The 23555-nt window shown below is 47.4% G+C and overlaps 2 protein-coding genes across 2 annotated transcripts in view; one reads left to right on the plus strand and one right to left on the minus strand.

Moving 5' to 3' along the window:
- Positions 1-10779, plus strand: part of NCBP1 (nuclear cap binding protein subunit 1) — a 33884-nt gene extending 23105 nt beyond the window's left edge. The window contains exons 19-23 of the mRNA XM_050330003.1: positions 815-918; positions 1582-1696; positions 6771-6914; positions 7288-7401; positions 8282-10779. Coding sequence (XP_050185960.1) covers positions 815-918; positions 1582-1696; positions 6771-6914; positions 7288-7401; positions 8282-8395 — 591 coding nt within the window. The 3' untranslated portion in view covers positions 8396-10779. The remainder of the gene's footprint in view (positions 1-814; positions 919-1581; positions 1697-6770; positions 6915-7287; positions 7402-8281) is intronic.
- Positions 10780-15216: 4437 nt separating this feature from the next.
- XPA (XPA, DNA damage recognition and repair factor) lies at positions 15217-22738 on the minus strand. Its single transcript, XM_050328907.1, has 7 exons — positions 22657-22738; positions 22155-22424; positions 21612-21743; positions 19368-19473; positions 17609-17774; positions 16864-16981; positions 15217-15506 (listed from the first exon to the last, which is right to left on the minus strand). Exons 1-7 carry the CDS (start codon positions 22736-22738, stop codon positions 15358-15360), a joined length of 1023 nt encoding a protein of 340 aa, XP_050184864.1. The 3' UTR covers positions 15217-15357.
- Positions 22739-23555: the final 817 nt, after the last annotated feature.

A 23555-nucleotide genomic window follows, 5' to 3' on the forward strand; every position in this document is an offset into this window, starting at 1 on the left:
ATAGAGCATAGGATGCTATCCTGAGACTTGAAAGTTGAGTGCTGAGTCCTCTGTATGATTCATTCAGTTATTTTAATTTTCCTTCCTTAAAAGGAGCTTTGTTACACTTCCTTATTTGACAACGGGTGGTTGTAAGGATAAATACAGTGCAGGCTGCAGTTCTTAGATACTGTGGCATTCAATCACATGAGTAATTAAGATAAACCTTTTTTTTCTGAGCAGCTTGCAACCTGTGTAGTCAGTTACTCTCCTCTGCAGTTGCCTGCTGCATTGCTTGCAGCTCCTCCACAGTCGTGGCAGTGCAGCAAGTGAGCCCTTCCATTGACTACACGGCACTGGCTCCACCCTGAAGTTAATAGGCCTCAGAGAGAAAAGCTTTGGTGTCACATTTGAAGGCTGTTGCAGTTCAAGGGTAGTGGGCTAACAGTAGCTCCTTCATTATGGTGATCTGATAGGTATATGTGCTCTGGTTTGAGTACTTGGATGCCAAATACTAAGACTCATGTCTCTAAGTCCTCGGTTCCAACTCTGATTCTTTTATTTTTTTGCTTTGGTATGGAAATATGTGTGTTAACAAAGAGTGATGCTCACTTTCAGAAGTAGGTAAGGTTGTTAACAAGAGAACAGTGCTTTATGTAATTGGTATGGATCCCCTCATTTGAAATGTTTTAGGCTAGACTACCCAATTTCCTAAAGTATTTGAAATTACCCACTGATACCACTGATGTAGAGTTGCATCAAAGCATCTCTGGTTTTGTCTGAGGCTGGAATATTTTACACAGATTGTGTGTGTATTGTCTTTCACAAAATACAGATGATTGCTGTGCTTGTGGACAAGATGATTCGGACACAAATTGTCGACTGTGCTGCAGTAGCAAACTGGATCTTTTCTTCAGAGCTTGCACATGATTTTACTAGGTAACAGGAATTTGTTTGGGATTGTTATTTGTCTCTGACTTGCTATTTGAGGTTGCCAGTACATTGTTTAATCTATGAAAACTGAGTAGTGGAAGAAGGTACATTTCAGCTTTTGCTCTTTCTACAAAACACATACTTTAGCGGTTTTCTTTCTAAGTTTGGGTATGAATGTTTACGTGACAGCACACGGTTGTTGCTAGCATGCCATTTTGCAAACAGTATCTAAGCCTGCCTAAGTAGAATAGCACTGAAACTTCTTCTAGACAAAGCCTGTTGCTGTGTGTTATATAGCTGCTACCTTGATGTGCTCCTGGTCTTTGGTTGAGGTGTGTAACTTGTACCACCACTGATACACTGCATATTGAGAATGGGAGAACTGTTTCATCTAAGGAGTCATCAGGTGTTGATGGTCTTGCACTGTGTGTATGAAATAAAACTCTGGTTCTGAAGCACACTGCAAAAAATTGGAAAGAACTGACTGTTAAGCTTTCTTGCACTACAAGTATGCTTTCCTATATGCTGTGTTTGTTCAGTCCAGTAGATGTCTTAAGTGATACTAAGTTTTTTAAGTTCTCCCAGTTAGTTTTCTGTATGAAACTATGTTTAGTTTTCTGTCTTGGGGTAGTGTGTAGTATAGCGTTTTGAGCCTTGTGTCTTTCCTAGGTTTTATATCTGGGAGATCTTACACTCCACAATTCGTAAGATGAATAAGCATGTCCTGAAGATTCACAAAGAACTGGAGGAGACTAAGGCAAGATTGGCCAGGCAGCACAAAAGAGTGAGTAACTTGTTCGTAAATTTTAATAATCTTAAACTCAGTTATGCAAACCTGCGTGCAGACAGACAGACACACAGTTGGTTTTGGGGAGGACTGAATGAATGTGGTTCATCAGGAAGCATGTCTGCAGACATGTGGTCATCTGTAGCCCTGAGATATCAAAAATCAGGTGCATATTCTCAGTCCACCTTTCTAACAGTATCTGTGAACATAAGAATTTAGTAAAATCTTTTAAGGGAGTTCATATGTATTTGCTCTGTTCAAGTTCTCTCTCACAAGTTTCTTTTCCAATATGAGCATGTCTTCCACTTGCCTTCTAATCTGCGTTCAGTTACCTTATTGGATAACAGTAAGAACAGTTACAAATTATTTGTGGTAAGTTCTGTTTAAAGAGTGCTCTTGTGGCTTCCATGCAGAAGTGCACAGAAACAGCTATTTGCAACTGAGAATTGGCTGTTACTGTTCTTCTGATGGATGCTGCTGGATTCTGACACTGGCATGTCACTTCCTTTTTCCAGCTTATTTTTCTGAATACAGTTGCATGATCTTGCATTACTATATAGAGCAAGCTGATGAGGAAGCAGCTGCTGTTGTGTTCTGTTGTCCCAAGAAGGACAATAAAGTGGGGTGGGTGAGTGTCTTCTGTGGCAGCTGGAAGAGATGGGGCCCAAGGAAGCATGGCTGAATGCAGAACTTAGTCATGACAGAATTTAGTTAATTTATAAATATGCTGACTTGGAGAAATCAAGAGAGAATTTCTATGTTTCTTTGAGGTCTTCGAGTGTGATTAGCTGCATAAAACCCTTAGCTAGCTCCAAAATTTTGAGTGAGGGTAATGTCAGAAAGAGAGAGGCTGGCTGATGTTTTTTGAAGAAACCTGCACAAGTCAGTCATTTGTCCAGAAGCTTCTGTTGAGAGATTGCTAATAACTCACAGTTTGCCAGTGTCAGTTCATCCCAGCTCCTTCATCTTGTTTCCTCCACTCACAGCAACAGCCATGCTAATTGCTTGCATCCTCAGCCTGCATTGATGAGCAGTTAATAAATGCCCATTAGTGAAGGCCTAAGTGTAGTCACTGATCTTAATGTGAGGCGAAGAAGCTTCTGCAGCAACTCTAAATATACCAGTGGTTTAATTTCTGCACTTGTCTCTTGCTGCAGCTCTGTATTACTTAGTACTTTAAGTGAGTATTATGCTAGGAAGAAACATTTGTATGCAACAGTGAGTAGTTCTGCAGGCTGTTGCTCTGCTGCATGACCATTCCTTTTAGAGGAGGTAAGACATCAAGTTTTGATGTCTCCAGCACAAAGCAGATTGCCTTACTGTGGAATGAATCCATCCTTTCTCTTGGGTTCTATTGGTCCTTCAGTGTTTTGAGTTCAGAAAACCTCTGTAGGTGGGGAAAAGGCAAGTTCCCATAGAGAGAATAAAATTAGATTCTCACTTGCTATGGTAAGTCATTTTCATTTTCCACGCTAATTTGGAGCTATACCTGTCTTCTGATTGTGAGCTTCATTTCCTGTGCAGTAGGTGAGTTGACACATGGCCCTGTATTTGTCACAAGTTATACATGCTTCTTTTACAAATATCTGAAGTTTTGAGCTGTTGATTTATGGATGTTTTTTCATAGAAACAATCATATGAGACTGAGGCAGTATCTGTGCTTGACTTGACGATAATCCATCAGATTCTGCCTTTCCTCTCCATACGCCTTGTTGTCTTGTTTAAGACTTAATTACCTGAGCTTCCAAGGCTGGTACTTTTGTGTATTTTGTGGGTGGTGGTGATGCTGTGTTTTGGTCTTGATGCAGTGAGAGCATGCCATGTTCTTAGTACATCCATCTAGTATATCCAAGTAGGTCCATGCTGAGCCTTTCTAGCCTGAGAGTACAATTTCTGATCATGAATATAGGGAGTCACCACTTCAACCACACTGGTAACAGTCTTTACGCTACTTTTGTGCTAACCAGCTGGATTGTTTTGAGTTCTTGCACTATTTTTTGGAGCCCTGAGACTTCAAAACTCTTCATTCAATGAATTGCCTGCCCTGCTGCAGTACATGCAATTTGAAAAAATCTGTGCCATGTTTTTTTAAAAAGGTGTTCGTTACTTGCTAATGATAAAGTTAGCAGGGGTGTTACCTTTCACTTGTGTTTCCCTCAACTCCTGGATTCATAGAACGGCCTGGGTTGGAAGGGACCTTAAAGATCATCTAGTTCCAACCTCCCTGCCATGGGCTTCCACAGAGCCCTGCCCAGCCTGGCCTTGAACACTCCCAGGGATGGGGCATCCACAGCTTCTCTGGACAAACTATTCCAGTGCCTCACCATCCTCAAAGTAAAGAATTTCTTCCTATATCTAATGTACACCTACTCTCTTTCAGTTTGAAGCCAATATTCCCTGTCCTGTCACTACACACCCTTGTAAAAAGTCCTGTTCCAGCTCTTATGTGGCTCCTTTCAGGCACTGGAAGGCTGCAGTTAGGTCACTTGGGAGCCTTCTCTTCTCCAGGCTGAACAGTCCCAATGGTCTCAGCTTTTCCTCATGGAAGAGGTGCTCCATCCCTTCAATCCACTTGGTGGCCTCCTTTGACCAGGTCGATGTCCTTCCTGTGCTGAGGACCCCAGAGCTGGACCCCAGAGTGTTCCAGGTGGGGTCTCACCAGAGCAGAGCAGAGGGGCAGAATCCCCTCCCTTTCCCTGCTGCTCACGCTGCTTTGGATGCAGCCCAGGACACAACTGGCTTTCTGGGCTGTGAGTGCACATGGCTGGGTCATGTCCAGCCTCTCATCCACCTGCACCCCCGGATCCTTCTCAGCAGGGCTCCTCTCCATCTGTTCATCCCCAGGCTGTGCTGAGCCCCAACCCAAGTACAGCACCTTATTAAACCTCTTGAGGTTCCAGGCCCACTTCTTGAACTTGTCCAGGTCCCTCTGGATGCCATCCCGTCCTTCAGATGTGTCAGCTGCACCACTCAGCTTGGTGTCATCTGCAGATTTGGTGAGAATGCGCTCGATCCCTTTGTCTGTGTCATTAATGAAGATATTAAGTAACACTGCTCCCCGAGGGACAGCAATTGTCACTGATCTCCACTGGGACTCTGAGCTGTTGACTGCTATCCTCTGGATGTGAATGCCCAAACAGTTTCTAGTTTAGACAGAAGGATGTTGTGGGGGACCATGTCAGTCTCTGCAGAACTCCAGATAAAAGACATCTGTATCCCTTCCCTTGTCCACTGATGCAGTCGTTCCATCACAGAAGGTCACTAGGCTGGTCAGGCAGGACTTGCCCTTGGTGAAGCTGTGCTGGCTGTCCCAAATCCCCTCCCTGTCCTCCCTGTACCTCAGCACGGTTTCTAGGAGGATCTGTTCCATGATCTCCCCAAGCACAGAGGTGAGGCTGACAGATCAGTAGTTCCCAGGGTCCTCCTTTCTACCCTTTTTAGAGATGGGTACAGTGTTTCCTCTTTTCCAGTCACCTGGGGCTTCACCTGACTGCCAAGTCTTGTCAAATGTAACAGAGAGTGGCTTGGCAACTACATCAGCCGGTTCCCTCAGGACTCTAAGGCCTCTCTAAGGACTCTATGGGACATCTCATTGGGTCCCATAGATTTGTGTCTGTTCAAGTTCTTCAGGTGGTCATGAACCTGATCTTTCCATACAGTGGGAGGGACTTTGCAGTCCCCATCCTGCTGTTCATCCACTCAAGAAGTGTGGGAAGAGGTGTTGCCATTGAAGACTTGCAAAAATGTCATTGAGAACCTCAGTCAGTGCTCTCATCCGTAGTTACCAGTTTACTAGCATTGTTTGGGGGGACACACCTCCTTTGACTTCCCTTTTCTGGTAGACATACCTGTAGAAGCCTTTGCTGTTATTCCTTGAACCTTGCCGGCTTCAGTTCCAGCTTTGCCTTGGCCTTCCTCACCCCATCCCTACACAACCACACTTAGTCTCTATACTCTTCCCAAGTTACCTGTGCTTATTTCCACTGTTTGTGCATTTACTTCTTTCCTTTTAGTTTGACCAGCAGGTCTCTACTCGGCCATGCTGATCTTGTGCCATCCTTGACTGATTTCTTACTCCTGGGAATTGCTAGCTCTTGCTGTCTATGGGGATCTGCCAGCTCTGTTCTTCTCCCTTGTCTATGAGGGCAGGGAGTCTCCCAGAGGATCCCACTGACTATCTCCTTGGAGAGCTGAAGTCTGCCTTCTTAAATGCAGGGACCTAACTTTACCCCTTGCCTGACCCGTATCCCTCGGGACTGTGAACTCCTCCCAGACATGGTTGCTGCAGCCCAGGCTTCTCCAGTCTTCATGTCCTCGGTTAGCTCACTTGTGTTGGTGACCAGCAGATCCAGTAACACATCCCTCCCCTCTGTTACCTGGGTCAGGAAGTTATCCTCCATACATTCCAGGAATCTCAAGGATTGCCTGCAGCTGCTTTTCCAGAATACGTGGGAGTTGTTGAAGTCCCCCAGCAGGAAAGGAGCCTGTGAGTGTGATGCCTCCTGTAGCTGGAGCAAGGAGGCTTCAGCAGGCTCTTCTTGTTCAGGGGCCTGACATGGAGACCAACCAAAAGGATCCCTTTGTTGCCTCAGTGTCTCATTCTTACCCAAGGGCTCTCCACTTGCTCGTGGCTCTTCATCAAAGACACACTCAGTCCAACCCTTGATGCAGAGGGCAATCCTCTCCTTCCTCCCCTCAGTTTCAGTAGTGGCAAGTAGGTCATGACTTCCCAGCAGCACAGCAGCTTCCCCCTGTTTGTTGCCCATGCTGCGTGCGTTGGTGTAAAGGCAGCCCAGCTGGGCTGTCAGCCGTGTCACCATCCTAGAGGAACACCCTTGAATTCTGATAAATCTTGCAGCTTGCTCTACTTTCTTTGAAATCTTGATTTTTAATTTTTTTTTTCCCCCGGGGCTTTCCCATATTGGCATTTTTCCTTCCAAATTTCTACCCTGAATTCTGTGCTGCTTTTCAGTTGCTCAGCAGACCTTTTCACGTGTGGAAGTACAGGTCATTAACAGCATCCACAGGTAGTCAGTATTACTGGTTAATCCTGTGTTGTCGTCACTTACAGCGAGACAGTGATGATGACGATGATGATGATGACCGAAGCACTGACCGAGAAGATGGACCACTAGAAGAGCAGATAGAGCGCTTGCAGGAAAAGGTGGAGTCAGCCCAGAGCGAGCAGAAGAATCTCTTCCTTGTCATATTCCAGGTAATGATGGGCAGTCTCTTCTTACTTTAGGTTTTGAAGTTGCTGGATTTATAAGCTTTCAGCATCACTTGCATCTTGGGCATCTTCTTGGAATAAGAATATGGGAAGGGGTTGGTGGGTTTACTGTGTGTTGGTGTCAGTGCAGATCATCCTTCTGCACAAACTGCTTCTGAGCAGTGCTTAGTTCTGCTAGCATTGTTCCCTGAACAACCAGAAGGTAACTGGATTTTATTTCCTTACTAAATTCAGTGTTTCCCAAGCACAATAATTATTCTCTTCAAAGTGTCTGACCCCCAGATCCTCTTACCTGAGGTTAGGATTCTGCTTTCAGTCGATGAGACTAAGTTAGGGTATTTTTTCCCCCCTCCTGCAGCGTTTCATTATGTTGTTAACGGAGCACTTGGTGCGCTGCGAGACCGGTGGGATTGATGTGTTCACACCTTGGTACAAGAGCTGTATAGAGAGGTTGCAGCAGATCTTCCTGCAGGTGAGCCTCATTCCTGGGTCGGGAAGGCGCTGGGCAGGGCCGTGCTGGGTGGGGGAGCTCCGTGGGCGGGGAGCAGAGCGCTTCGCGGCAGTAGCAGCAGGTGGCAGCAGCACGGCTCCTCTGGAGGCTGCTGTGCCCGGCCATGGCTCTGGCTCTGGCCAAACCTCTGCCACAGTCCGGTGGAGTGACTGATCCTTGACTAATTCCCTGACTGGAAGCACACTGCAAAAGTATTTCAAGACGCGATTATGAATTTCGCCAAGTTCCGCTTGGCTGCATGTTTATAGTAAGGGCAAAGTTGTGAACGGACAAGAATGCTAAAATAGGTGTATTTTAAGTGAGTGGATTAAACTGTTGCAGGATACCTTTTAATAAGGTGCATAAACATTTATTAAAAATAATTTCTGAATGCTTGGCTCTGTGTTAAATCAGTTAACGAGCACAGGCGGCTGGATGAAAGTGATTGGACACAGGAAGCTGTACCTGTGCGAGCACAAGATATACACTGAATAATGGGAGGGGGGTATAATTCTCTGTTGGGGTAAACCCTTCCCTGGTAGTAGATGTGTCTTCAGACGAAAGGAAATATCATGATTCTCCCGAGGTCCTTGCAGTGACACAACACCTGTGCCCTGCACACGGCTCAGGATGCGGGAGGTGCAGGGAGCACAGTGATGCTTCAGGCAGGATTTCAGTGCAGGCTTTGTTCTCACAGTTGGTAGTGGCTCTGCATTATGTTGTGTTGTGGAAATGAGATGTGCTAAACAATTCACATTTGGCTTGTGATTCTTATATGTCGTGACTTCTCTGCCTGTTCTTATATAAATATAAAGGAAAACAGTAAAGGTATGTGTCTTGTTTTTGTTTTTTTATCTGCCAGCACCACCAGATAATCCAGCAGTACATGGTGACCCTAGAGAACCTCCTGTTTACAGCTGAACTGGACCACCATATACTGGCTGTGTTTCAGCAGTTCTGTGCTCTGCAGGCCTGAGGGATTGTTCACGGACAGAGTCTTGTCTGCAGGACTTCAACGAATTTTAATTTTTTTTTTTAATGGCAAAACTTAACATGGGGATGGAAGAATTTTTTGAGTAAAACTGGCTTTCATGTGCTCCTATATAAAACAGTAGAGTACTCTAAACAAACAACAAACTGTGTAAGCATCATAAGCCTTAAAAGATATGATCTATAGGGGATATTTGTGAAGTAAAGTATTAATTCTTTTTGTTGTCTTTTAATTTAGTATGACTCTTCGCTTCATGATAGTAACTTTGTTTCTCCCCTCTTGCCTATATAAAAATCAGGCACAACCCCCCTCTCTCCCCCCGCAAAAAAAAAATCCCAAACTCAGAACAACAGGAGAAAACCCAATCCTAAACAATAGAGATTTTTGCCTCTGCCTATCACTTAAATTAAAGGAATTGCAGAAATGAAGAACAATTCATAGTGTTTTGTCAGTAGGAAAGGGAATGCACCTTCTCAGTGACCCCTGTGGTAAGTTCTCAAGTATGGCATAGGAAAACTGTCTTAACTTTGGGCATGTGAAATACATTTTCAAAGTAGCTTATAAATTCGTTTATTACAAAGCCAGGTAGATTTTCACAGTTTGAAAGAACATGTAATTCAATTGAAATATGTTTTTAAAATGTATTGTCTAGTGTCTTATTACAGTATCTATAAACAGTAGATAAGCTTCATGGACCACTTCTGAAAAAGGCAATCCTTTTTTCAGTGTGGTCAGAAGATAATGAACTGCTCCTGGTAGCAGTTCTCACTCATAAACAGAGACAGTAAGCAAGAGTTGGAGTGAGACAAACTCTGACTTCCATACTGCAAGCCTTGCCTGGATTTTGGGAGCTCCAGCCCCAGATGCTGGGAAGAGGACAAGGAATGCAGTGTTGGGCTTCTTGTTTTTTTGTTTCAGCCAGTAACTAGCTGGTCTGTCACATTTGCACTGAGCTGGACCTGTAGGCCTGCAGGGATGTCAGGAATCTTTCTGGTTAGTGACAGTGGGTGAACAGAGTGCTCCCACCTCATCTGGCTTGGTAACAACTGCTTTGCCGTGGCTGCATCTGCTGCACCTCCCTTGTTTAATACGTGACAACAGCACGCTGCTCCCGTGCCTCGAGAAAGCATTTTAACGCTGAATTAAGTGATACGTCACGGGAGACTTAGACTGGGAGAACACAACCTGAAAGTAGAGTAGCCTTGGTTTTGATTTATGCAGGTTATATTTCGTACCTAAAGGCCAAACCAGCGTGGTCCTTGTCAGTGGTGAATGGCAAAGGAGCTGCCTTAGGCACTCGGGCCCATCAGCGTGCAGTGTTTCCAAGCTGTTCATGGTCTCTTCATTTTGCAGATGAACTTACAAAAGAATTCCATACCCAGTGCTATTTAGTTTTAGCTTAGAAAATTACAGGCTTTGAGTAATTTTGTTCCTGTACAAATTATTTTTTCAAGTATTATGCCTAGAAATGCATTTCATTGTATTGACCAATGACCTCCTGATGAAGCAAGGAGGGTACAAACCAGTACTTTCTATTTTGACTGTTGACCTAAGTTTGTGTGGCCTGTAGCAATCCAATATATCCAATATTCTCATAGACTTAGATCTGTTCCTTCTGCTTTTTCTGCTTGCCCTTTCTGACTTGACTGATACCCCCATTCTTTCCGAGTATACTGTTATTTGTTGTAAATTTGCTTTATGCAAGAGTTTTGTCATGCACGGACTTGTGCTTCAGATCTTTCTCTGTTAATGTTCTTGAGTAATCAAATAGGAGTTTTTGTTGGTTGGTTTTGTTTTTTTTTTAAGAAACATTTAATACTTTAGAGCTTTTAATTGGATTTTAATAGTTTTTTCACTGGCTTGGGTCAGTATCAGAGTTCTGATATTAATTAATGGTCGGGGTTTTGACTATAAATGTGACTTCTGTTAAACTGTAATGCAGTTAGAACTTGCAAACCTGTAACTTTCTTTGAGCGTTGACAAATACTGATGCTGGGGATACAGTTGCAAATGCTTGAGTGTAATCGTATGTTATAAAACCAAATAGGAATGTCTTTTGAAATTGATTTAACTTCCAATCATGCCAAGCTTTGACCACAGGCTTTGATTACATTTCTTGAGCCTGTTGGACACCTTCACCTTCTTGAAGGTCTGATGGTGTACACTTGACTTGACTGGGAAACTGATTGGATCTATAGGAAAGAGAAGGAGAGGTTTACACAGGGATACCAGCAGCTCACTGGAGAAACTTGGAACTGCCTGAAGCATGTGGTGGCGGGTAGTGTAAAGATGCTGTAGAAATGTGCTGTGGTTGGAAAAATGTACAATTAAAGACAAAAATAAATGAAGGTGAAGCAGGTTGCTGCTGAGGGTGTTTGTCCAGTCTGTTTTGGGGGGCACTGAAACAAAGCAGTCATGCTGGGTTATGCTGGTGTTAAATGCAGTGGGGTCGGGGGGAGTTTCGTCTCCCAGCACTCGTGGTGGTACCCTGACTAACACACAAGCTTTCACCTCCTCATGCTGTGGCTGAGCTCCCAGCAGGGCTTTTGAAAGTCCTCCGTGTCACAGTTTTGTTACCCAGTGCTGTCTTGGGTCCATAAACTCCTCTCCTGGGCAGCTGGGAGGTGTGCACTGGCTATTGAACCACCTGTGGGCATGCTGCAGCACCACCCCCCTCAGCAAGCACCACCAGTCCACACCTTCTTGACCTCCTGCAGCAGCACGTCCCCCCGCCAGAGGACAGGAGGTGGCAAGAGAGAGGGAGAATGTCAGCATCAGCACCCCCTCACACCTAGCAGCATGTATGTTTGCCTCACAGGGCTGTGCAGGTGGGGAAGTGTGTCCAGCCAACCCCTCATGCCAGTTTCCTAGGCCTTCTGTGCTTAGTGGGAAGGCAAATTACTGGGGAGCTGCAGACAAAGCACTGGGGAAGTGAAGACCTATTCCTGGAACCATCATCCACCCTTCCCAGACACCTTGTCTCCTCCTCTAACAGAATCTCAGTTAGGTTGGAAAAGACCTCTGAGGTCATCAAGTCCAACCTATGACTAGCTTGTCAGCTAGACCGTGGCACTGAGTGCCACAGCCAGTTTTTTCTTAAACAGCTCCTGTTGACTCCAGCACCTCCCTGGGCAGCACATTCTAATGTTTAAGAATTCCTCCTGTGAAGAAATTCCTCCTAATGTCCAACCTAAACATCCCCTAACACAGCCTGGGGCTGTGTCCTCTTGACCTATCTCAAATTGCCTGGGAGATGAGGCACCTGGCTACACCCTCCTTTCAGGTAGTCATAGAGAGGGATAAGGTCTCCCCTGAGCCTCCTTTTCTCCAGTGTAAACAACCCCAGCTCCCTCAACTGTTCTTCACAGGGCTTGTGCTCCAGGCCCTTCCCCGGCTCTGTTGCTCATTGCTGGATACTCTCCAGCACCTCAGTGTCCTTCCTGAATTGAGGGGCCCAGGACTGGACACAGAACTGGAAGCTGCACCAGTGCTGAAGACAGAGAGGGACAATCCCTGCTCTGGTCCTGCTGGCCACATTATTTCTGATACAAGCCAGGTTGCCGCTGGCCTTCTTGGCCAACTGGGCTGCTGGCTCATGTTCAGCCACCTGTTGACCAGCACCACGAGGTCCTTTTCCACCAGGCAGCTTTCCAGCCACTCTTGCCCCAGCCTGTACCACTGCACAGGGTTGTAGTAACCCAAGGGCAGTACCTGTCACTTGGCCTTATTGAACCTCACACCACTGGCCTCAGCCTATCAATCCGGCCTGTCCAGATCCCTCTGCAGAGCCTTTCTAACCTCCAGATCAACACTCCCACCCAACTTGATGTCTGCAAACTCACTGAGGATGCACTTCATCCAGACCATCTCCTCATCCAGACCATCAGTAAGGATATTAAACAGGATTGGGCCCAACACTGATCCCTGGGGAACGCCCCTAGTGATCAGACACTGACTGGATGTGACACCACTCACTGGGCCTGGCCACCCAGCCAGTTTTTAACCCAGAGTGCCCCTGTCCAAGCCATGGGCTGCCAGCTTTTCCAGGGTAATGCCACAGGAGACGGTGTCAAAGGCTTTGCTGAAGTCCAGGCAGACCCTATCCACAGCCTTCCCCTCATCCACCAGGCAGGTTACTTGGTGTAAAAGGAGTTCGGGTTGGTCACTCAGGACCTGCCTTTCCTAATCTGTGCTGGCTGGGCCTGATCCCCTGGTTGTCCTGCACGTGCCGTGTGATCACACTCAAGGTAATCTGTTCCATAACCTTGCCAGGCACCGAGGTCAGGATGACAGGCCTGTAATTCCCCAGATCCTGATCCCTCCTCGTGGATAAGGCGTCACACTGGCCAAACTCCAGTTGTCTGGGAGCTCCCCGGGTAGGCAGGATTGATGATAAATGATAGAAAGTGGCTTGACGAGCTCTTCTGCCAACTCCCTCAATACCCTCAGGTGAATCCTGTCCTGTTCCAGAGACTTGTGTTGTAAGTGCCACAGCAGGTCACTACTTCCTTCTGGATAGCAGGGTGTCTATTCTGTTCCCCAACCCTGTCTAGCTGCTCAGGGAGCTGATGGCCCTGAGGGTAACTGGTATTTCTCTTTAGATAGAGGCAAAGAAGGCATTAGTTACCTCAGCCTTTTCCTCATCCTTGGTGATGTTCCCACGTGCATTCAATAAAGGATGGAGATTTTCCTTGACCCTCCTTTTATTGTTAATGTACCTATAAAAAACCACTTTTTATTATATTTCACAGTGGTGCCCAGATTGAGTTCTAGCTGAGCTTTCGCCTTTCTAATTTTCTCTCTACATGGCCCAACAACATCCTCATACTCTTCTGGAGTTGTCTGCCCCTTCTTCCAAAGGTCGGAAGCTCTTTTTTTCCCCTGAGTTCCAGCAAAACTCTCTATTCAGCCAGGCCTGTCTTCTTCCACAACTCATCTTACAGCATATAGGGACAAGCCCCCTTAAAGCATATCCAGTCTTCCTGGACCCCTTTGTTATTAAGGGCTGTTTTCCAAGGGACTCTTTGAACCAGTGTCCTGAACAGGCCAAAGCCCAAGGCAGAGGTTTTGTTGATTCCCTTCCTTACTTTACCAAGAATCAAAACCTATAATTTCATGGTCAGTGTGCCCAAGATGACCTTTGACCATCACATCTGCCACCAGCCCTTCTCTGTTCTTAAACAGCAGGTCTAGCGGGGCACCGCTGGGAGGCTCATGTTGTGGTTGAAGAATGATGGTCCCCAATTGTGTTCTCACTGAAACACTCCAAACCATGCACAGCTTGCTCATTTCCCCCCCTCCCCTGCAGTGGGACAGAGAGGAGAACTGGAGTCACAAAAGATAAAGATCACGGGTTGAGATAAGAAAAATTTACTGGAAATGGCAACAGCAACTTGAAAGGAACAGTAACACACCAATATTAGTAAAAGTGTGCAAGAGAGACGAGTGATTCCCCCTCGAGTGCTCACCATGCGGAACACGTTGTTACCCTACCTGGAAGGAACCCCATTCTGCCCACCCTGTCCCCCTGTATGGACTGAGGTGCTGTCTGGGTCCTGGTCATGCCCCTCCTGGATACTGCAGAAATTAACCCTGTCCTGGCAGGAATCAGGACAGGTCGCTTACCAATGGTGTCAGGAAGTTATCTTCCACACTCCAGGAACCTCCTAGACTGCCTCATCAGCAGACATCCTGCAAGTTAGTGTCTCCCACAAAACCAAGGTTAGAAATCATGTCATCCAGCTCCTTCTAAAATACTTCATCTGCCTCTTCATCCTGGTTGGGTGGTCTCTAACAGACTCCTACCAGCACATCTGCTTTTTTAGCCTCCCCCCAGTCCTTACCCATAGGCACCCATCCTTACCATCACTGTCCTTGAGCTCTGCAGTCAAATGCTCCCTGAAGTACAGAGCCACCCCACCCGTCCTTCCCTCTCTGTCCCTCCTGAAGAGCTTATAACCATCACTGCAGCACTCCAGGTGTGGGATTCATCCCCCATTTCCGTGATGGCGGACACATCCTAGCTTTCCGCACAGCCAGTGGCCCAGGCTTCCCAAAGAAGTCTCCCAAGACTTCCCTGAGATCCATCATATTTACAATGGCAAACAAATGCAGAGCCGCTACCTAGAACACATCCCTTCAGCCACTTCCACATGCAGTTCCCAACAGCTCCAAGACTTGAAATTTGAGCTTGGCAGTAAATCCACCCTCTGCTGAAAGCAAATATTATTCAGGTGTGCTCAGAGAGCTCTACCTTGGTATGGTACTTCCCTTCCTTGTCCCTGAGGACAGATATTTCTCCTTGCCTTGGTCTCTGGTCTGAAAGTTGGGGGGGAGGGGGCAGAAAGAAGTAGAAGATGCACTTAAGGACTCTCCCTGTAAAATATGGCAGACACGTGTCAGAACCTCCCCAGGAGCAGGCAGCTTTCTTTTTGAGAGAAAATTCTCCTTCATGGAGTTACACCTCCAAGCTGAAGGAGAACCTGCCTCAACAGTCTCCAGCCTTATCAGCTTACTGTCCTCTGCCCACCCATGACCAGTAACTAGAAAACCAGACAAAAGTCAGGACAAAATACAGAGCATGGAGTCTTCCACCTCTGACAGGAGCAGACCAGCAGTGGAATGTTCACCTTCATTTCATCAGCATATCAAGTACAACAATATAATCGTGTACTTTGGCCTAGAAGATACCAATTTTTGAACTGTTGCAAATGTGTTCCATTCTACCCTAAGATCTAGCTTAAAAGCCAAAGCTTACTGTTCTGTACAGCACTTCTTACAACTGAAAAATGTAACTCTTTACAGAATTCGACAACAGCTTGGTCATAATTAGCATTTATTTGACTTTAATACAAAATACCATTAAAAACTAAACAAAATTTAAAAAAAAAAAAAAAAAAGGAAAAAAAAAAAAGCCACAAAACCAAAACCCAAAACCCAGATTAACACTACATTTTCTCATAAGTTAATTCATGGCCACATACAGTGCATGTCTTCTTATATGTATCTTCATCTATGTTTTCTTCTGGTCCATAATCATGTTCATGGATACTAGCTTCCTTCTTCCACAAACTACTCCTCACAGCACGGCGCAGTTCTGATGAGACATACAAGAAAATGTTAAGATTTTAATAAATCTTAAATAATGTTTAATAAAACTCAAGCTAACCACCTTCCCAAGGCCTACAGATGACAAAACGCTTGCTGCCTGTCTTCCATAAATTTTGGGCAAGTATCTGCTCTTGCAAGAACAAGCTCTTACTTGCCTGGCAACCCTCACCTTGTTTGCTGTTTTAAAGGCTAAGAACTACATTGGCATAGGATCTCACAGGCAAAGATTTCCCATCTGGACTAAGGACGTGTTGCTCGCTGCCTTTTTACAAGAAGCCATTCAAAGGTATCCAAAAGGGGTCGGTGAAATGCAAAGGATAAGTTTTTATAGAACACCTCATTTATTTTACATGACCAAGAGAGAGTCATTTTCATTCAGGTCACAGTGAGCCTCCCAAATGACTTGGCATTCTCTAAGCTTTATGCCCAATAATATGAGTTGCCTCTGCAGCATCTGCAGTGAAATCTGCAGGTTCTCGAGAGCGCACCGGCTGGCAGCAGAGCCCAAGATATCTTCCGGATGTTGCAAGCAGGGTGGCAAGCACACTGAAGAGCAAAACGTGGTCACATTTTGAGCCAAGCCGTTCAGCCTGCAAACTTCATCGTGTTAAGGCCTGTACTTGCACTGAACTCTGGCACCTCGGCTGCAGCCTGCTGCCAGTCTGCCTGTGCGTGGAACACCAATGGCCCACAGGGGTTATTTGTTCTGCCTCCTCCAGGCAACACCAGTACACCCAGCTGGAGCTTTCTGTCCCCGCGAGTGCGGACCCAAAGGGAAGCGGGGATGCTACAGGTCGCAAAGAAAGTCCCACCCATCAAATACTCTCCTAAACACTAAGTTCTCAGGAAAAAAAGCCCAAGGATAATGTGCAGTCAAGACAGCAGTGTGGAATGAAGTGAACAATGCTGGGAAAAGGCGTTTTCTACCCTCATTTACAGTCGCTCCACCCAAGGGCCTCTCTATGACAGAAATATAACACACTGCCACAAAAACCTATGTCCTCCACAAGTCAAAAGTAACTGAACAATCACGGCACATTCTGGGTCATACCAAAAAATTAAAGGAACACCATAATGAACCATCATAACTGATTTCTGTCACATCATGTCCATCATGACAAGAGGGTAATTCTGGTTGAAAGGGACTTCAATCCTAGAAGTCCAACCCTCTGCCCAAAATAGCTATGAGGTCAGACCAGACTGCTCCAGTCTCATCCACACTTCTTGAAAACCACCATTTTACCACACTGAAGACTTTCTCAGTACCTTAATCAGATGCAGATAGATTCAAACAAAACTGTACTTAACCCCAGGTACTGCAGTATTTAACTTCAACCTTTTACCTTTAACTTTCTTATCAAACTTCTTCTGTTTCATCTTCTCTCTGCTGTCACGGCGGAGCTCCTTTGCTTCCTGCAATGCTTCTTCACTACCCCACACTTCGAGTGAACGCTGGATTACCTACAGGATGGACATAAATGTCTTTTTTTTTCCCCTGAAATGATAAAAGTAAACTACTCTAACTTGCAAATTGCCAACCCAATCTTCCTCTGCCTCCCCTTCTGTCTCTGCTCTGGACCAATAAAATACTGCATTCCTTCCACAAGAAAAAGCAACGCTGTTTTTTTAGTGTCAGCTGGATGTAACTTAGCAAAAGTTAAAGCCAGCTCTAGTTTAGCACATATTTCACTAAAGCAACAGCACTCCTATGCAAGTAGCAAACAAGAAATTACAGGAGTCCTGAACATCTGAAAATCCACTTGCCTTTCCTGCTGCCTCTGAGGGCAGAGCTGTGCACGCAGCTACAAGGGGAGCAGCGGCTGCTCCACTAACTTCAGAGTAGCACTGAACGGCCACGTGCTTCATGACTTGGAATTGTGCAACCCACTGAGGTTGCGCTCCATGAGCATTTTCAAAATGCTCTCACACACAGACATTTTCAACAATTTGGACCACGACCATGTAACTGCAACAAGCTATGCATAACACACAGCTTTCACAAAATCATTCAGGTACCAAGTGACACCATTTTGGCCAATAAGGTTGTACAGAGCAAAAAAAGGTCTAAAATCCAGTAAATTTCTATACCTGCAGTTTTAAATAAAGTTTCATTTCACCCCATCGTGAATTATGAGGGTTTTTCTTCACAATGAATCTGAGCACCGGTTCCCTCTTGTCTAAGTCACAGTCTTTAAGGAGATATTCTTCTTTTGCTTCTGTCCTTGTTATAAGCTTATGTTTATCTTCAACATCTCTGTAAGATGTAAAATAATGATGAGAAAGCTACACCCTAAAACCACAGCTTATTAACATGTAAGTCCCCATCCCTTTCAACATTCCTGAAATACAGGTAGCCCTAATCCCCTCTGGTTTTTATGCATGCAAATAACTTTGGATTCCAACAGTCTAGCTAAACTCCAGGCTAGATTTACTGAAATTAAGTGTTTAAAAATTCTCCCATTTGAGCAAACCCAGGCTGAGTCAAAGCCAGCTCTTCTAGAAAGGTTCTTCTACTTTCTTCCTGGAGGGAGTAACTGAAACTTAAAATTACTATCAATAATTTTAAGTATTCACCTAACCCAGATGCAATCCAAGAGGACAAAAGTGTAAGTATCAGCTTGACACATGGTCAAGAGAGAAAGAATGTGTAACGTGAGACAGATCACCTGAGAATATACACACTCCATATGCTTCTAGATCCTAGAAACTGATCAGCAACACAGACAGAGCACTTGTTTCTATAATGTAAGGCTGTAGGCAGAGGAACCAAAGACCTTAAAGGATTGTAGCTTTTTCCAGACAGATAATGAAAAAGTGTGTAATCACAGCAGCGTTTGTGAGTTAATGGAAAAAATTACATTTACGCAATCCTGACTGAAGTGCAACTTGAATTGCTTGAGCTGCCAAACACTAAGTGCTAACAACGGTCATCAAGGAAGTACTGCTGTAAATGCAGCTTTACTAGAATTCAAAGTTCACAGTAACAGCTACTGCAACTAAGGACTTTCTAATGTTCAGCTACAGGAACTTGAGACAGAAGGAAACTACTCCCAAGGCTTCAAGTCCTGTCCTTCCCACTGTAAGTTCCAGACAGCACTTTGCCTGAAATGCCTGTGAACTGTCTACACCACGTGCACACGCCCAACCACTCCCTGCAGTAAACGGGCAGGCTCCCAGAACCAGCTCCCAGCTGCGGTTTTTTTTTTTTTCATTCACCCAATTCACTCTTACACACATGGATGGCTTGCTGCTGCAGTTGCTTTCATTGCCCTGGTTATCTTGATGGCCTTTGGAGCATTTTCTGTGTTAAAAGATAAGAGCACAGGGACTGCCTTCTGCTCAAGGTCGAACTTCTGCTTACCCTGCAGGCCAACGAGTAACCCCCCACAGGGGCTCTGCCCTTTGGCTGCCATGCTCCCAGGTCACTCGTGCTAAGTACCAACTCCACTCAGGTTAAATCACTAGGACCATGCTCCTTCTAATCCATGTTTTACTTGTGAGCAGGTACTTGTGTTCCACCAGATTTTTAACTGGCTCTAGTCTGCAGCCAGACATAAATTTTCACACTGACAAACACACCAGCTGTTCTCACGACATATTTCCATGTTGTATGAAAAGCCACTGATGTCCCCTATCTTAAGGCAGGCTTTCAAGACATTGCCGTGATTTACTTCCATAATGGAAAATACACAAAGTATCAGTCAACCTTAATTTTTTTTTCAAGTTACTGAAACGCCTCTTTTATGACAGCCTTTTTAATTTAACAGAATAACCGTAACTCACTGAATTATGGCCAGAAATCTTTTTGTGTAAAATAGTGCTTCTCTCTCCTGATTATTTGTAATACCTGCAATTATCACATGTTGCCCAATCAAAGTGCTGCATAAGGTAGGAGTCCATGAATTCTTTGCCACAGTCTCCACAGATGAGATAGTCAAATTCTAGTACGGGTGCTAATGGAAAAAAATATTTTTTAAAGGGACTACAATGATAAAAACAAGCATCTAGAATTGGTATTACAGGCAATTTTACTAAGATTCACATTATAGCATGTTACAGACTAGTTTCACTCTAATAAAAGTTTTCCAGAATGATACAGTACAAATTCAAACCCATTGCCATACAATCCCATCTCTGTTTGTATGTTTCTGTTCTTGTTGGGAAGTTCAGTTTTAGGAACACGATTTCAACATTCAAATGCACACATTTGTTTTAACTTAGCCATTGTTAAAAAAAATCCCCATTTCCCCACTAAATGCTTCATGCCCCCTCCTACCACTTCCTCTGTTCTGACCCTCCCAAAATATGTCCTCGTTTATAGAGGACATGTGGGTAGGAACGGGAGGAAGCAGAGAAGGGGATGCATTTTAAAGAGGGTGGCTAGAGCAGGAAACTACAGGAGCTGCGCTGGCATTGTAGTTCTCTCAGCCCTGCTCCAGTTTTTTTCCTAGCTCAGCCACACCTGCCTCTCCCTAAATGTGCTCAGTGGAGGCCTGGGGCAGTTGGCAAGGTTCTTGTTCGTTCCAGCTGGCAGAAACGGAGGTGGATGGCCAGAGAGCTGCTAGGAGTGGAATGGGGATGGAGCTCCACTACAATCCTCTCCCCAAGCCCTCTCAGCACTGCTCCAAGCCCAGACTCATCTCAGCGCCAGCCATTACTTCTGGGCGCATCCTCAACGGGCGGATCACCTCCAGCGTCATCGCCATCTGCTTTATGTTCCATGGGACACCAAGAAACACCGATTCAGGAAACAACAGCTATAAGGAACATTTTTTGAACAGTAACATTGGAGTTCTAGCAAAAAATTCACATTTCCGTACAGTTTCGAGATCCAAAATTGAGGCAATGCTGCGGAATCTTAGGAACACCTGAAGCACAAGATTAATGGTTGACATGCAGCACCATACATTTTAATTGCGTTTGCATTTATAGCAGATCCGATCCAGCAAAGTCGACATTTTATGTAAATTCCGTCCTACTAGCGACAGCCGGATGCTCAGTACTTCACACAGTCATTTCATACTCTTACATCACATTCCATCATTTAAGGCAGTCCTCCCGAACACGAAGACATTTTATTAAGACAATGACGTTATGAATTACACAGCAAAAAATACCCCCCGTGCAAGGGCATCCCAAATCTACTTTAAATTTATTGTTAAACGTTAGCCCGTCAAAAGAAGCAGGGCTGCTAATTGTTTACACCGCTAATGAAATCTGGTGCTGATTTCTAACAAAGAGATACACTGCACCAACAGCCCCGCAGCTGATTCAAGCAGAACAAAGCAAGACAAAGACAATCCCAGAGAAGAAAGTGGATCTATTTTGGGATCCTTACTTCTCCATTTGCTTTTTTGGGGGGGAGAATATCGCAAGGCAACGTGCTGAAATTCTCCACCGAACGATCGGTAACTTGGCGCCAGCACGTTTTATAACGATAAAAGCTGGCACTGCAGCAGCACTCCGGTCTTGGCACAAGCCACATCAAACCCAAAATCCCCCAGAACCGACGAAGCCGCGCAGGTTTACTTTAATGTCGGTCTTAAAATTCTAATTCCCCGAAAGAAATAATGGAAATAACGATTAAAGGGGAGGAAAAAAAAAAATTAAAAACGTGCTATACCCAAGGGCACTGGCTGTGTCCCACTTCCGCGGCTTAAAATTCTTCATTTTTAATTACCGAGCATTTGCTATAGCCGATTTAATGCTGAAAAGAATCGGACGCGCCGCTAATCGAGCACATCCAGAAAAACGTGCAGAGGAGAGAGGAAAATAAAAAAGGCAAAAAAATGAAATTAAAAAAAAAAAAAGGGGAAAAAAAAGAAAGAAAAGACGGTAAGAAAGGAGTGTAAAAAAGCCCGGGAAAAAAAAAAAAAAGGCGCCCATCCATCCATCCCGCCCTGCTGGCGCGGCCGGAGCCGGCTCACTGTCGCCCCCGCGCCTTCCTGCCCTCCCCCGCCAGCCCCGCGCACGCGGCGGCGCCGGCTCCTCCCGCCGCCTCCCCGCCAAACGCCCGCCGCTCCCTACAGCCTTTTTTTTTTTTTTTTTTAATTTTTTTCCCCCTCTAATTTTTTTTTTTTTTTTTTATTACCGGGTGTGTGCACGATCCTCTCGCCGGGCTCTTCCTTCTTGTTCTCCTCGTCCTCCTCCTCCTGCTCCAGGAAGAATCCCCCTCCCGTGTCCACGACCTTGGGGAGGGCCCTCGCGCGCGCGCCGCCGCCGCCTGCGGGAGCACAAACGCGGCGCGCGCTGCGTTAGAGGCGCCGCCGCCGACAGGGGCGCGCGCCGCCCCGCCGCGCCGCGCGCGCGAGGCGGGGGGCCGCGCGGAGAGCGCGCGCGTGCGAGGGCCCCCCCTCCCACACGTGTGGGGGAAGGAGGGCCCTCGCGCGCCGCGGCGGCGACGGATTCTGCCCCCCCACCCCACCACCACCTTCTTCTTTTTCTTCTTTCTTCTCCTCCTTCTTCCCGCCGCCCCCCACCACCACCACCACCACGCCGCCCCCGCCGCCTCAAGCACGGCGGCGCCCCCCATGGCCACCCGTCCGCCGCCTTTCCCCTCCTGAAATCCCCCTGAAAAAAGATAAAAAAGGGGCGCGGGGACTCGCCCGTTCCGCCGCCGCCGCCGCCATCCGACCTGCGGCAGGGTAGGGCCGGGCCGCCAGCCGCGCCTGCCGCAGTGCCAGCGCCCGCTGCCGGTTCCGCTCGATCTTCGCCAGCGCCGCCGCCGAGAGGTGCGGTCGCTCGCCCGCCGCCGCCGAGGCGCCCTGGTCGCGGTGCTGGTCGCAGCGCGGGCCGGGGCCGCGCCCGCCATGGCGGCGGCGGCGGGAGCGGCGGAGCCCCGCGGTCCCCCCCGCTCCGGCTGCCGCGCTCGCCCTTCCCTCGCCGAGCCGCCGCCGCACTGCGCCTGCGCAGGGCGGGGGCGGGGTGGCCACCGAAGGGGCGAGGCCGCCCGCGCAGGCGCAGAGCCGCCGCCCCGCCCCTCCCGCGCGCCGCCAGGGCGGGCCCCGCCCCGCCGCCGCCGCGCGGGGCGCGCCGGGAGGGCGCGCGGGGGAGGGCGAGGGCCCCGCGCGCGCGGCTCCGGGCGGGGCGGGGCGCGCGGCCCGCGTGGCGCGCGGGGGGCGGGGGCGCGCGCGGGCCAGGGGACCCGGATCGGGGCGGGGGCGGCAGGACCGGCCCCAGGATCCTCACCGGGATCGGGGTCAGGATTGGGACCGGCATGGCGGACCAACGGCACGGAGGGGGCGGGGGACTGGGGGAGGGGAGTCGATGATGACCCTGCGCTTTCCGCACCGTCCCCCGCCTCGGGCCCGAGCGGCCCCGTGGAAAAAAAAAAAAAAAAAAAAGCCATAAATCCCGCCCCGCCCGGCAGGAATTCCTCAGCAGCGTCACCCAGCAATGCCCCTTTTGTCCGCCCGGCCCGGCCCCGCCACAGCCCTGCGCAGGGCTGGTACCCGGCCGGAAACGGCCCCGGCCACGTTTTCTGCCCAGAAAACTGCTGGATCCCTGTTCCCGTTTGTGCTCCCTCTGTTCGCAGCCTCCGGTGATCCCAGCCTCGCTCGGCACCGGGAAAGAGCTTTCCGAGCGAAATCCCCGTTTCTGCCTTTCATGGTCGCGCGTGTTCGGCGCGGGGTAAATGGAGGCTGCAGCCTCCCCTACGGACGAGGGGCGCGCAAATGGCTTTGTCATGCAAATGTGGCTCTAAGCCACCGCCGTGTAAAGCCACTTAATGCCGGGCAGCCGGCGATCCTCGCCCGCCCGTCGGGCAGCGCCTGCCCTGTCCTTGAAGGAACGGAAATGGAGGCACTGGCACAGATGCGCGCTCCCTGCCTCCATGCTGAATCGGGATGACCTCACAGCCCAGGGAGAAGCCTTCCTTCCCCCCCTCCTTCCCCACCAAAAAAGGTCTCTCTCTTCCGCGAAACTAAGCTAGTTTCTTGCCAGCCTTTCCCTGCTGCTCCCAGAACGCGTCCCTTGTTCCCCTCCGTTCAAACGCCCGGTAATTACCTGCATGGATTGGGTTTCTCCCGTGTCCTGA

The sequence above is a fragment of the Myiozetetes cayanensis genome, unplaced genomic scaffold (assembly GCF_022539395.1).
Source record: "Myiozetetes cayanensis isolate MyiCay16 unplaced genomic scaffold, myiCay2020 scf4, whole genome shotgun sequence".
NCBI classification, from domain to species: Eukaryota; Metazoa; Chordata; class Aves; order Passeriformes; family Tyrannidae; genus Myiozetetes; species Myiozetetes cayanensis.

Coding starts and splice junctions, on each gene's coding strand:
- XPA (XM_050328907.1), bottom strand. CDS start 22,738: ATGCCGGTCCCAATCCTGACCCCGATCCCGGTGAGGATCCTGGGGCCG. Junction 22,425..22,656: donor GCCCCGATCCGGGTCCCCTG/GCCCGCGCGCGC, acceptor CGCCCTGCGCAG/GCGCAGTGCGGCGGCGGCTC. Junction 17,775..19,367: donor GCAACATGTGATAATTGCAG/GTATTACAAATA, acceptor TACATCTTACAG/AGATGTTGAAGATAAACATA.